Source organism: Lynx canadensis, chromosome A2 (genome assembly GCF_007474595.2).
Source record: "Lynx canadensis isolate LIC74 chromosome A2, mLynCan4.pri.v2, whole genome shotgun sequence".
In the NCBI taxonomy this organism is placed as follows: Eukaryota; Metazoa; Chordata; class Mammalia; order Carnivora; family Felidae; genus Lynx; species Lynx canadensis.
In genome coordinates, this window is record NC_044304.2 from 76,231,285 (window position 1) to 76,243,946 (window position 12,662).

General features: G+C 47.3%; 1 protein-coding gene across 1 annotated transcript in view; it reads left to right on the forward strand.

Annotated features, from left to right (window-relative positions):
• Positions 1 to 12,662, forward strand: part of LAMB1 (laminin subunit beta 1) — a 74,781-nt gene that overhangs the window by 33,851 nt on the left and 28,268 nt on the right. The window contains exons 13-21 of the mRNA XM_030307758.1: positions 284 to 419; positions 1,917 to 2,075; positions 2,920 to 3,047; positions 3,281 to 3,404; positions 4,102 to 4,306; positions 5,465 to 5,608; positions 5,820 to 6,051; positions 10,847 to 11,010; positions 12,034 to 12,258. Of these exons, the coding sequence (XP_030163618.1) occupies positions 284 to 419; positions 1,917 to 2,075; positions 2,920 to 3,047; positions 3,281 to 3,404; positions 4,102 to 4,306; positions 5,465 to 5,608; positions 5,820 to 6,051; positions 10,847 to 11,010; positions 12,034 to 12,258 (1,517 nt within the window). The remainder of the gene's footprint in view (positions 1 to 283; positions 420 to 1,916; positions 2,076 to 2,919; positions 3,048 to 3,280; positions 3,405 to 4,101; positions 4,307 to 5,464; positions 5,609 to 5,819; positions 6,052 to 10,846; positions 11,011 to 12,033; positions 12,259 to 12,662) is intronic.

Sequence of the window (12,662 nt, forward strand, 5' to 3'; positions counted from 1 at the left end):
GAAAACCTCAATAAGGTATGAATGGAGCACAGTGAAGAAAGGCGAGCAAGATGAAAAACCAAAAGAACCAGCTCAGGGGGAGCCTGAGCTCCAGAGTTTGCAATTAATTCGTAGGCAGTGATTTTTTTTTTTTTTTTGCACGTACTTACTTTCTGAAGGAAATAAGTAAACGCTACCTGAACATTTCACCCATTTGATGTTAGTGGGAAATGTAGACGCGTGTCTGGTGGGTTCATCTGCAGATGGAGTGGCACAGCTGACTTGGCTTTGCCCCCCTTTGCAGCTGTTCCCCTGAATCGGGCCAGTGCGCGTGCCGACCGCACGTGATCGGGCGTCAGTGCAACGAAGTGGAGTCTGGTTACTACTTCACCACCTTGGATCACTACATCTACGAAGCAGAAGAAGCCAACTTTGGGCCCGTAAGTAGGAGGGTGCTGGGCAGATGGGAAAAGCCATGTTTGGGGAGCAGTAATGGCATATGCACATTTCATAAGGAGTCTGTATAAAAAGTATTTTTACAGCTCTTGTCAGTGGTGGGATCAGGACCATGCCTTCTTGGGAGCAGTTCTATTTATTTTTAAGCTTATTGATTTATTTTGGGGGTGGGGGACGGGCACGAGCAGGGGAGGGGCAGAGAGAAAGAGAATCCAAAACATGCTCCACACTGTCAGCATAGAGCCCAAGGCGGGGCTTGAATCCACGAACCATGAGATCATGACCTGAGCCAAAACCAAGAGTCAGACGATTAACTGACTGAGCCACCCAGGAACTCCAAGCACAGTCCTATTTCAAGCCAAGTAAATCTGTAACTCACAGAGACTTTGGAACATCATTAATAATGCTTCTGGTAGGTTTTTTGGCGGGGAGGGGTGAGTAGTTGTTTTTCATTGGTCCACTCCTCTACTTATGCTCCAAAGTTCTTGTTGATCTAGTATAGCAAATACTCAGAGAAGACATTGCCTTCTGTTGCTGTCATTAGCCATCCCAAAATTCAGTGGCTTACAATGTACGTCTGGCACTTCAGCTGGGGTGGCCAGAACAGCTGTAGGCTAGCTGGGCCTTTTTTTCCACATGACCCCACCCCCAAGAAGCTGCCTTGAGCTTCCTCACAGCATGGTGGATTCAAGACCATGAGACTTATTACATGGGGTCTGGAGTCAAAGAGGAGGAAAGAGACACTGCCAGGTCTCTCAAAGGCTGGGCTTAGAAGTTTCAGAGGTCCCTTTCTCAAATTCTCTTGGTCAGAAGTCACAAGCCCAGAGCAGATCCGAGGGCGGGGTAACACAGGTTCCAACTGTTGGAGGGAGAGCTGAACGCCTCTGCATAGAGAAAATGAAGGACTTTGGAGGCAACTGATCACAGTGGTTCTACGTGATCCTGTGAACAAACTCAGATGGGTGCTTGGGGTAACAGAAGCTGATCGATTTTTAGTCTCAGTGACCATCAGAATGAACTCCTCTGTGGTGAGCCCTTGTGATGGTATGAAGTTTCTTCGCTTGTACTTGGAGCTTGAAACGAATGCCAGTGAAAAAGGCAAATACATCCACTGGATACTGGATGAGCCTTGTAGAAAATCTGGGAAATGGCTCGTCACTCCTCGGCTTGCTTATGAAAGCATTTGGGACGTTCCCCCTCCTTCCTTTAGGCTCATTCCTGGTTATATCATAGAAGGTGTCTTCCAGGCCCTTGGAGCCTCATCTCCAGTGTTCCAAGACTACCTCAACCACAAAACCAAAGGGAAACCGATTCCTCTTTATATGTCAAAAACTTACACACTCTACCGAAAAACGTGACTGCAAGAGATAGGTGTAATGCCTATGGTTTGGACCTTTGGGTGACTTCAGATTTCTTTAACTGTCGTATTTATTTGAATTCCATTTCAAGTAAAGCATAACTACTGCCCGCCTTGTCCGCAGGGGGTCAGCATCGTGGAGCGGCAGTACGTTCAAGACCGGATTCCTTCCTGGACGGGAGCCGGCTTCGTCCGAGTGCCTGAAGGGGCTTATTTGGAGTTTTTCATTGACAACATACCATATTCCATGGAGTATGACATCTTAATTCGCTATGAGCCACAGGTAAACCTTCCATGGACTATCGGGGGTGGTAGAAATCTCTTCTTCTAATGGACACAGTTTTTGTGAAATGTGGAGGTTGCATTAGCGTACAGGAACCCCTCTGACTTCATACCCCTGAGGAAGTGTGAATGTACATTTTTCTCGAATTAAGCTTCGCAAACTTTTAGTGATTCGTCGTTAGGCGTTCAGCCTTGCTGACACCTGAGGTGGTGATGTTTGAGACCCCCTCCTTGACGTCACAGCCTGCGTAGCCCAGGCTTGGATGCATACCCCACCTTTAACAAAAGGCTGAAAGTGGAAGGTGCAAGAGCAGAGAGGCAGACAGTCCTGGAAGACAGAGAGGCTCACAGCGGCCCAGCTGTGCCAGCAGGTGCCAACACGTCCCATAAAGAATCGGTTCTAGGCCTTAAAACAGAGATGGAATTTGGACATAAAAGGAAGTGAGGAACGGTGTGGCCAGGGGGAGAGCTTTGAGAGTGTGGAAACGCAGCTAGATAAGGGCATAGGATTGGCAAGGCTGCTGGGATCAGCAAATGGGCTTGGACACTATATTAATAGGGGTTTGAGCAGGGGATTGTCATGATCTGAGCTGTGTTTCCAGACACAGCTGGAAAGAGGATTGGGAAAGGCGGGGAGAGTCGGGAGGCTGTGTCTCGTCCTGGTGAGACGAGATTAGGGCTGGAGCTGAGACAAGAGCAGAGGAAATGGTAAAGAGGGAAAGGAAATGCAAGCAAGTGTTTTTCATTTAAACTTGGCAAATGACCGATTGGGAGAGGTCTTTGTAAACAGACAGGCAGCAGCGGCCAGTGTGGATGCTCCTTTGATGGCTTGCTGCTTCTTCTAGCTCCCCGACCGCTGGGAAAAAGCTGTCATCATGGTGCAGCGACCTGGAAAGATCCCAACCAGCAGCCGATGCGGTAATACCATTCCCGATGATGACAACCAGGTGGTGTCCTTATCGCCTGGCTCAAGGTCAGTGTGACACTGGTTTGCAGCTCAGGAGAATGAATATGCAAATTGTTTTTTTGTCCCTGGTATCTTGCCTTGTGCGTTGTCCATTTAGCATTTCCGAGCCACAGCCAAACATGGGCAATTGCCTTTCTTCCTTGGCAAGGATCTATGTAGATCTTCGACTGATGGACTGATGGATTGGACACTTAAAAGCTGACTTTCTGTTGTTATTTTTCCCTCTCGTTTTGGCGCAGGTATGTCGTCCTTCCGCGCCCCGTGTGCTTTGAGAAGGGTGTGAATTACACGGTGAGGTTAGAGCTGCCTCAGTACACGTCCTCCGACAGTGACCTGGAGAGTCCCTACACGCTTATCGACTCCGTAAGTGGAAGGTCATTTCTGACGTGAAGGTCATGGGGGAAAGGCTGGGGGCAGAGAGGGTTCATGTGCTCCCCCAGAGGATTTGATGGAGGGGTAACATGGAGAGCTTAGGTACAGTCATTCTTTCTTGCCTCCAATGCCACTTTGCTTATTTTATTTTATTTTATGTTATTTTATGTTTGTTTTTTTGAGAGAGAGAAAGATCACACATGAGCAGGGGAGGAGGAGTGGGGGTGCGGGGAGAGAGAGAGAGTGAGAGAGAATGAATGAATCTTAACTAGGCTCCATGCCCAGCACAGAGTCCAGCTCCCGTCTTGATCCCATGATCCTGGGATCATGACCTGAGCTGAAATCAAGAGTCTGATGCTCAACCAACTGAGCCACCCAGGCGCCCCTGCCTGTTGATTTTAATAAAAACTCTGCTGCCTGGAAAGGATTTACTCAAGCTGATTGTTGATGAAAATAAAAAGTATCTTAAAAATGGCATTGCAAAAGCCATCAGGCTCTGTAAGGTATCTCTAAATTTTTTTCTGGCAGGACTATTTACGAGCGAAGAGGTATTTACTGTATTGAATGAGTCTGAGTGTTTTCGTTGCCGGAGTCAAAAAAGCATCTGGGGCTTTCACGTGTTGGCTCGTTTCAGTTGACGACACAGACACCACCGTAAGAATGCTCTGCTGTTCCTCTTTCTCCGCAGCTTGTTCTCATGCCGTTTTGTAAATCACTGGATATCTTCACCGTGGGAGGATCAGGGGACGGGTTGGTCACCAACAGCGCCTGGGAAACCTTTCAGAGATACAGATGCCTGGAGAACAGCAGAAGCGTTGTGAAAACACCAATGACCGACGTGTGCAGAAACATAATCTTCAGCATTTCTGCCCTGTTACACCAGACAGGCCTGGGTAGGTATCCCCGACCCCTCTTTCTTGACAGGTAGGAGTATTTGGCACCGCGAGGTGTGTTGGAAGGCATGCCCTCCAGTTCTGTGGCAGGCAGGTGGCAAGCACAAAGGAAACAGTGTCTCAACTGTGATTTGTCTTTTCTCTTTTTCTTTCTTTCTTTTTTTTTTTTTTTTTTAAGAATATTTTAGTGATGGGGCACCTGGGTGGCTCAGTCGGTTGAGCATCCGACCCTTGGTTTCGGCACAGGTCAGGGTCTCCCGGTTTGTGAGTTCGAGCCCCACGTCGGGTTCTGTGCTGATGGTGTGGAGCCTGTTTGGGATTCTTTCTCTCTCCTGCTCTCTGCGCCCCTCCCGTGTCTCTCTCTCTCTCTCTCAAAATAAATAAACAAACTTTAAAGAAAAAAAACCAAAGGAATATTTCAGTGATAGAGCACCACTATTTTAGTGATAGATGCAATCGATATTCAAGAAATACACACGGTGACGAGGGGCAAAGCCATGAGGACACTGCATTTCCGTAGGCAGGTAGGGACTTGGGATGGAATCAGGGAGCATCATACTACTGAAGTTTGCTTTTCTCCCTGAAAGGTCATACCGCTCCCAAAGGTCACTGGCTTTTGTCTACGGTCCTGTGCTTATTTGACCTTTGAAGGCAAGGGGAGAAAAACCTTAATGACCTCCTTCCGAGAAAAACTGCTTTTATCTGCCAACTCCGTCTCCTGTTGGTTCCCGCCTGCTCATCATAGGGATGACATTATTTGAAATGGGAATTCTGAATAAGCCAAGGTGGTGAAGGGGAAGGATCAGGGCAAGCCCAAAGAAAGGGGTGGTCCGGTTCACAGCCAGTGTGACTGGCTACATGCATTGCTTTTTTTTAATATATATAATGTTTTAAAATGTTTATTCATTTTTGAGAGAGAGAGAGTGGGGGGGGGGCAGAGAGAGAGTGAGACACAGAACCCAAAGCAGGCACCAGGCTCTGAGCCATCAGCACAGAGCCCGACGTCGGGCTCGAACTCACATAACACGAGATCATGACCTGAGCCGAAGTCGGACGCTCAACCGACTGAGCCACACAGGCACCCCATGCCACACTCCTCTCTCTCTCCTGGGGTCAGCTGCTCCGTGTCTCAGGTTCTGACCTCTCTCTCCCCTGCAGCTTGTGAATGTGACCCCCAGGGCTCCTTAAGTTCCGTCTGCGATCCCAATGGAGGCCAGTGCCAGTGCCGGCCCAACGTGGTTGGAAGAACCTGCGACAGATGTGCCCCGGGCACCTTCGGCTTTGGCCCCAGTGGCTGCAAACGTACGTTAATCAGAATTGTCACGTATCCGTTGAGATGACCTGGGAAATACCAAGCTGGGCTTTGTGGCTTTGGAAGGCAGGGCTTCCCTCCGCAAAACCCATCGCCTGAGTCATGAGCGTTCTGAACCGGGCACGGGGGTGCTTCTGTTTGGGGGTGTGTTTGCATTTAGGGAGTTTCTCAAGGCGGTTCCACCCTCGCCTGTCCCTTCAGCTTGTGAGTGCCACCTGCAAGGGTCCGTCAACGCTTTCTGCGACCCCATCACTGGCCAGTGCCACTGCTTCCACGGGGTGTATGCTCGGCAGTGTGACCGGTGCTTGCCCGGCTACTGGGGCTTCCCCAGCTGCCAGCCCTGCCAGTGTAACGGCCACGCCGACGACTGTAACTCTGCCACCGGGGCGTGCTCGGGCTGCCAGGACTACACCACGGGGCACAACTGTGAAAGGTACGTGCTCACCGCCTCTTTTTTTAGTTTTTTTTTTTTTTTTTTTTTTTTTTTTTTTTGCTGTTTATTTATTTTTGAGACAGAGAGAGACAGAGCATGAACAGGGGAGGGGCAGAGAGAGAGGGAGACACAGAATCTGAAACGGGCTTCAGGCTCTGAGCAGTCAGCACAGAGCCCGACGCAGGGCTCGAACTCACGGACCGTGAGATCATGACCTGAGCCGAAGTCAGATGCTTAACCGACTGAGCCACCCAGGCGCCCCTTTTTCTTTTAATTTAAATTTTTAATATCTCTAGAGGAGTATAGATGTCTAGAACACATATAACCAGAAAAGAGTAAACGTGAAGGTCTAACATTTCACGTTATCTTACGATGCAAATCACATCAAGTTTTTATTAATGTGTCATCATCAGAAATTGTAACCACTGCTAGATGTACATTTAAGATTATTGCTGCATGAGCATTTTTGGAGTGATCAACTCAGCGGATTTTTAGTAATCCAAAACTTCACAGGATCCCCTTTTTTTATTTTTATTAAAAAAACTTTTTTAATGTTCATTTTTGAGAGAGAGAGCAAGTGGTGGAGGGGTAGAGAGAGAGGGAGACACAGATTCCGAAACAGACTCCAGGCTCTGAGCTGTGAGCACAGAGCCCGACACAGGGCTGGAACCCAGGCACCCCAAATCCAGTTTTTTTTTTAACCGAGTTAGTTAACGTAGTATAATAATGATTTCAGGAATGAAATTTAGTGGTTCATCACTGACATATAACACCCTGTGCTCATCCCAACAAGTGCCTTCCTCAATGCACATCACCTATTTAGCCCATACCCCTACCGACCTCCCCTCCAGTAGCCTCCACTTTGTTCTCTGTATTCAAGAGTCTCGTATGGTTTGTCTCCCTCTGTTTTTATCTTAGTTTTGCTTCACTTCCCATACGTTCACCTGTTGTGTTTCTTAAATTCCACATATGAGTGAAAGCACATGTTTATTTTTCTCTGACTAACTTATTTCGACACTGTAGATCCATCCACATTATTGCGAATGGCAAGATTTCATTCTTTTTGATGGCCAACTAGTATTCCGTTGTATATAAGTACCACATCTTTATCCATTCGTCAGTTGATGGACATTTGCGCCGTTTCCATACTTTGGCTATTGTCTATATGCTGCTATAAACATTGGGGTGCATGTGCCCCTTCAAATCAGCATTTTTGCACCCTTTGGATAAATACCTAGTAGTGTAATTGCTGGGGCGTAGGGTTCCCAGCCTCTTGAAAGCGAAGAGAATGAGATCATTTTTGGCTGAGCAAACAGCATCTTAGACCAACACCAGGCAAAAGCTCCAGCAGACTCCAGAAGGTTTCATTTCTGACCACCTCAGTACTTCCTAGGAACTCAGTCCTTTAGCTAGCCCGTAGTTGATTCCTTCTATGCGCTGGGCATTGTGCTGGCACTGCAGAGGCAGCAGAGAACAAAACCAACGTGAGCTGCCCTCCTGGGGTGCCATCCTAGAGGTCAGCACAGACCTGGATGGAAACCCTGTCTCAGCAGATTCTTGCCCAGGACCCGAATTCTGAAATGTTAATGCCTAAATTGGGTCAAGGTAGAAACCAAATCCGAATAGGATTAATCAAATTTTAGACGGCTTTTTGGTTTGAAACACATTATGCGGCTACAGGTTCTGGGAGACCGTAGAAAATGTGCATTGGTATACCTGTTCTCCAGGTAGCAAATGAATTGAGTAATTTTTATGACTCTAAAGCATACCCCACTGGGTATAGTAAAAGAGGACCTACCTAGAACGTACCCCTACTAACAGTACAGCCAAGCTCGGTAGATGCGAAATAATCCACGTGGAAAAATCACATGCTGGTTTACACTGTTCATCACTAAATAAAGGCAGATGTGCTATGAGAACCTGATTTTTCTGGAGTAAATAGTCTTCACCTTTTACCCCAATAGATTTTCTGTCTTTTAACGTCCATCCACACTATCTGGGACTTTTGTTTTTAAAATAGCAACAAATGCTTCAGTCAGTGGGAAAATTGCTCATCGGATGAGAGAGAAATTGTCCATGGAAAGTGAATACGTGATTCACTTATGGCGGAAAGACGTGCCCGGAAGCAAATACACGGTTCCCGGCTCTGTGCTAGAGTAGTTGGTAGTCAACAATTTGGAGGTTCCAGTAAACTACTCCTTCAAATAAAAGTTACTCCTTCCAAGTACAAAAGTGCCTTGTAAGAAGATAACAAGGAGACAGTTATACAAGTCTTGAAAGGAAGAAATTAACATATTGATGGTGTCAGTTTTTTGCATTAAGTTTTTCATTCTTGTTCTTTGGAAGATGGAGAATAAGTTTGAGAAAGACCGACAGATGAGAAACTTAGATTCAAAAGGACAAGGGGGGGCCTGGGTGGATAAGTCAGCTAAGTGTCTGACTTGATTTCAGTTCAGGTAATGATCTTGGGGTTTGTGGGATCAAGCCCCGCCTTAGGCGCTATGCTGACAGTGCAGAGCCTGCTTAGGATTCTCTCTCCCCTTCTCTCTGCCCTCTCCTGCTCGCTCGCTCTCCCTCTCTCTCTCTCTCTCTCTCTCTCTCTCTCTTTCTCACTCAAAAATAAACTTTAAAGGGGAGCCTGGGTGGCTCAGTCGGTTAAGCGTCTGACTTCGGCTTAGGTCATGATCTCACGGTCCGTGAGTTCGAGCCCCGCGTCAGGCTCTGTGCTGACGGCTCAGAGCCTGGAGCCTGCTTCACATTCTGTGTCTCCCTCTCTCTCTGCTCCTCCCCTGCTCACGCTCTGTCTCTCTCTGTCTCAAAAATAAAAAAAACATTTTTAAAAATTAAAAAAAAAAAAAAACTTTAAAAAGGACAAGAGAGTGGGGTGGGGAACACAGGTGGTTACCCGCCCTGCGGGTGTTAAATCCAGCATGTTGGGCAATGTAGTGGGACAAGCATCTGTGAGAAGAGTCTACTTGATATTTGGGACTGTTTTGGGTTTTATTTGTAAAGCGTTTTGTTTCTTTTAGGAAAATGAGAAAGGGTGTGGGAGGGGGAAAATTTTCAGCCCTGCGTTTGGATGACAAAGCTTTATTAAAATATCTGGGATTCTGTAAACCAACTTCTCATCTTTCTTTTTTCTTTGCTTTTCTCTTTTCTCTTTTCTTCATTCCAAGAAGATCAGAGTTTCAATCCTGTGAATTTAAGAAGTAGCCCTTGGTTCAGCTCACTCCCAAGGGGGGAAGTGGTGGGAGAGGCAGGAAATGAACACTCAGTTTCTATCATGAGGTAGTTGGATGTATTTCACCTAGAAAAGCCTCATAGAAAACTTTTTCAGAACCCGTTGTGCAAAATTGCTTCACCTCTGCTGACTTTCCCAGTACATAATCCGGGAACATGTTCTTGTATTGTGTCTGTGTCTAATTAAATAGAAGGTTAATTTCCACTAAACAGCTTTCCCTTGTATTTCCTCATCTCCCTCCCTCTGCCCCATTTAAAAAAAAAACAAAAACAAAAACAAAAACTTCTGTCTCAAAAGGAAAAGAGCAAAACAAAAACAAGCCATGGAAAACAAAATGAATTGGCAATGTTTAGACCTGAGTTCCAGGCTCAGCTCTGCTTCTAACCTGCTCCATGACCCTGGGGGAGTTAGCTCACCTCTCTGAGTGTCCCGCCATCAATGAGTACCGTAACCAGGTTGGGTTAGATGATCTCCAAAGTCCCTTCAACCTTTTACGTTACAGGAAGTGAAAAAGTAACCCAATTAATCACTCACGTAGAGAAGCAGCATCACATAGAAGAATTCTTGCTTCAGACAAGTCAGGAGGCTGAATTCAGATCCTGGCTTATCAGTAACTGGCTGTGTAGGCCTTGCAAGTCATTTAAGCTCCATGGATTCCTGATCTGTAAGGAGAGGAGTTGGGAGTTGATAAATGACATCCCTTGTGCGTCTCTTGTTTGAAACCACCTGACGGGCGCCTGGGTGGCTCAGTCGGTTAAGCGTCCGACTTCAGCTCAGGTGATGATCTTGCAGTTTGTGAGCTCGAGCCCCGCATCGGGCTCTGTGCTGACAGCTCAAAGCCTGGAGCCTGCTTTGGATTCTGTGTCTCCCTGTCCCTCTCCCACTCCCCCACTTGTGCTCTCAAAAATGAATAAATGTTAAAAAAAATTTTTTTTTAAACTAAAAAAAAAAAAAAGAAACCACCTGGAAGAGGCAAGAGTCCTGCTGCTGGAGCGCATCCTTATCAGCTTTGTTACTGGTAAAGGCTGGATTGAAGAACTTTCCACCATGGGCTTGCTAACTGATTCATCACACCTCCGGGGCATCGACAGACAATCGCATGCTATCTTCCCACCCTGCACCCACCCCCTTCTCCAGACCCTTTAATGCAAGGCAGAATGCTCTGGAAGGCAGACAGCTGGTAGGACAATAGGGTCACGTGAGGAGATGTATCTCTTCTTCTGGGGGCGGGGGGGAGGGGGAAGTGAGTTAGGGTCCTACTGCAGTGACCCTGCAGGTGTTATCCCCAGACCAGCAGCATCAGCATCACGTGGAACTTACTGAGTTAGAAATGAAGGGATGAGCTAGCAAACCGTTTTAGCAAGCCCTCCAAGGGATTCTGATTGGTGTTACCGTTGGAGAACCAGCGTCCTAATGGAAAGTTCTCCAAGTCAAAACATGAGGAATGGGGAGTGAACGTTCCCCAAGCAGAGAACACAGTTTCTAAGACTCCTTCTTGTAACAGGTTTCTTACAACTGTGATTCATGGCCCTCTCTCCTCTGCGACTGATGCAGGTGCTTAGCCGGTTACTATGGTGATCCCATCATTGGGTCAGGAGATCACTGCCGCCCTTGTCCTTGCCCAGATGGTCCCGACAGCGGACGCCAGTTTGCCAATAGCTGCTATCAAGATCCTGTTACTTTACAGCTTGCCTGTGTCTGTAATCCCGGATACGTTGGTAAGTAAGGTACAGACTTTTGGAGGAAAGGATGTGTCATTTATGAGTGTGGCTGTTGGCAAAGAAAAAAGATGAAGAGGGAGCCCATTGAGTTTCATTTTTACGGTCCTTAGTTACACCTGAAGGGAAGGTGAAACACAAAAGATGCTCTTTTCCTGTTGGGCATGTGGAGAAAAGAATTCTCGAGTCTCCGTGATGATGTTATAATACAAAACAGGATAGCAAGTTCACTTAAATCCATGAGTGAATCCCTAGGAATAGTTTTCCCTTACTACGCAGTAGGAAGATTATCTTACATTTTACTTCTCCTCTCCCTTATCCAGCTCCTGGCAGAAGGGTCTCAAGGTAGTGGTGAAGTGGCCAAACAGTGGGCGGAAGGAAGACAACTGCCATCCCCAGATGGCCCCCAGATAATGGAATTGGTCAAAGCTAGATGTGTTCTTTGTGGTTTATTATACTCACCATGATCTGTCAACACTCAAGGAGGACAGTTCCTTGTGAAAATAAGCTCCCTTTCATTTCACCCTTGATGCCACAGTTTCAGATACTAGTTGGGCTTATTCTTAGCGGAGAAATATTGGCACACGTGTCAGGATTTCAGGATTCCTTAGGGAAATCGGTCATCATTAGGCACCCCATTTTGCAGGTTGCTCACGCAGGAGCGGTGATTTTTTTCCATTAACGTAATGTTTGCATTAGGAGTTAAGATCAGTGAAGCTTTACGCTGTTAGGTGGCGATTTAGCTCCGAATCGGCTCCACCTGTGGAATGAGAAGCTGAAATGTCCTGTTACAACTCTTGTAACTGGCCATGTCCCCGCTGTGGCCTCTGAGCCAGGGTGCTGCCATGTTGCAGACTACAAAATTCTTCTTGCCCCTGGCATTTTGTCCCTCCTAAAGACGGGGTCGTCCTGGGCTCTGGGAGGAACACAGCACTGCCTGGGGGGGTGCAGGAATGTCGGCGGGGTGGGGGGGTGGCTGGACTTTTCAGTCAGCAAGCTGAAGGGGTTGTGCTTGGTCACCAGGCTCCAGATGTGACGACTGTGCCTCAGGCTTCTTTGGCAATCCCTCGGACGTGGGGGGCTCCTGTCAGCCTTGCGAGTGTCACGGCAACATTGACACAACAGACCCGGAAGCCTGTGACAGGGAGACCGGAAGGTGCCTTAAGTGCCTGTACCACACGGAAGGGGACCAGTGCCAGCTCTGCCGACTCGGGTACTATGGGGATGCGCTCCGCCAGGACTGTCGAAGTAAGATACGGATTCATCTTGCCCGCTTAGAAGGACTTCTGCCTTCTTCTTCGTCATCGGGGGATAATGACATCTTGAGGTGTTTGTTTCGTTTGGGAAAACCCTTTTAGAGTTTTTCCTCTGACAAAAGAAAGATGAGACTGACTTTTTTTTTTTTTTAACATCCTCATTTTCTGGCAAGACTGAAGTCCCAAGATGTAACTCAGTGCCTGAGGGAGGGAACCGAAAAGAAAACTGTGTAGCTGTGTCACCACGATAAGTGCCACCCAGTAGAGTGTATTGATTTTATGTTCTGCCCGTGAACTTGCCGATGGGCTGGGGCTCCTAGGTCCTAAATACCTACTGGGGTCTGTACCTTTCCTCGTGTCATTGATGGGGAGAGCCTTCCCGCTTAAGGGGAAGGA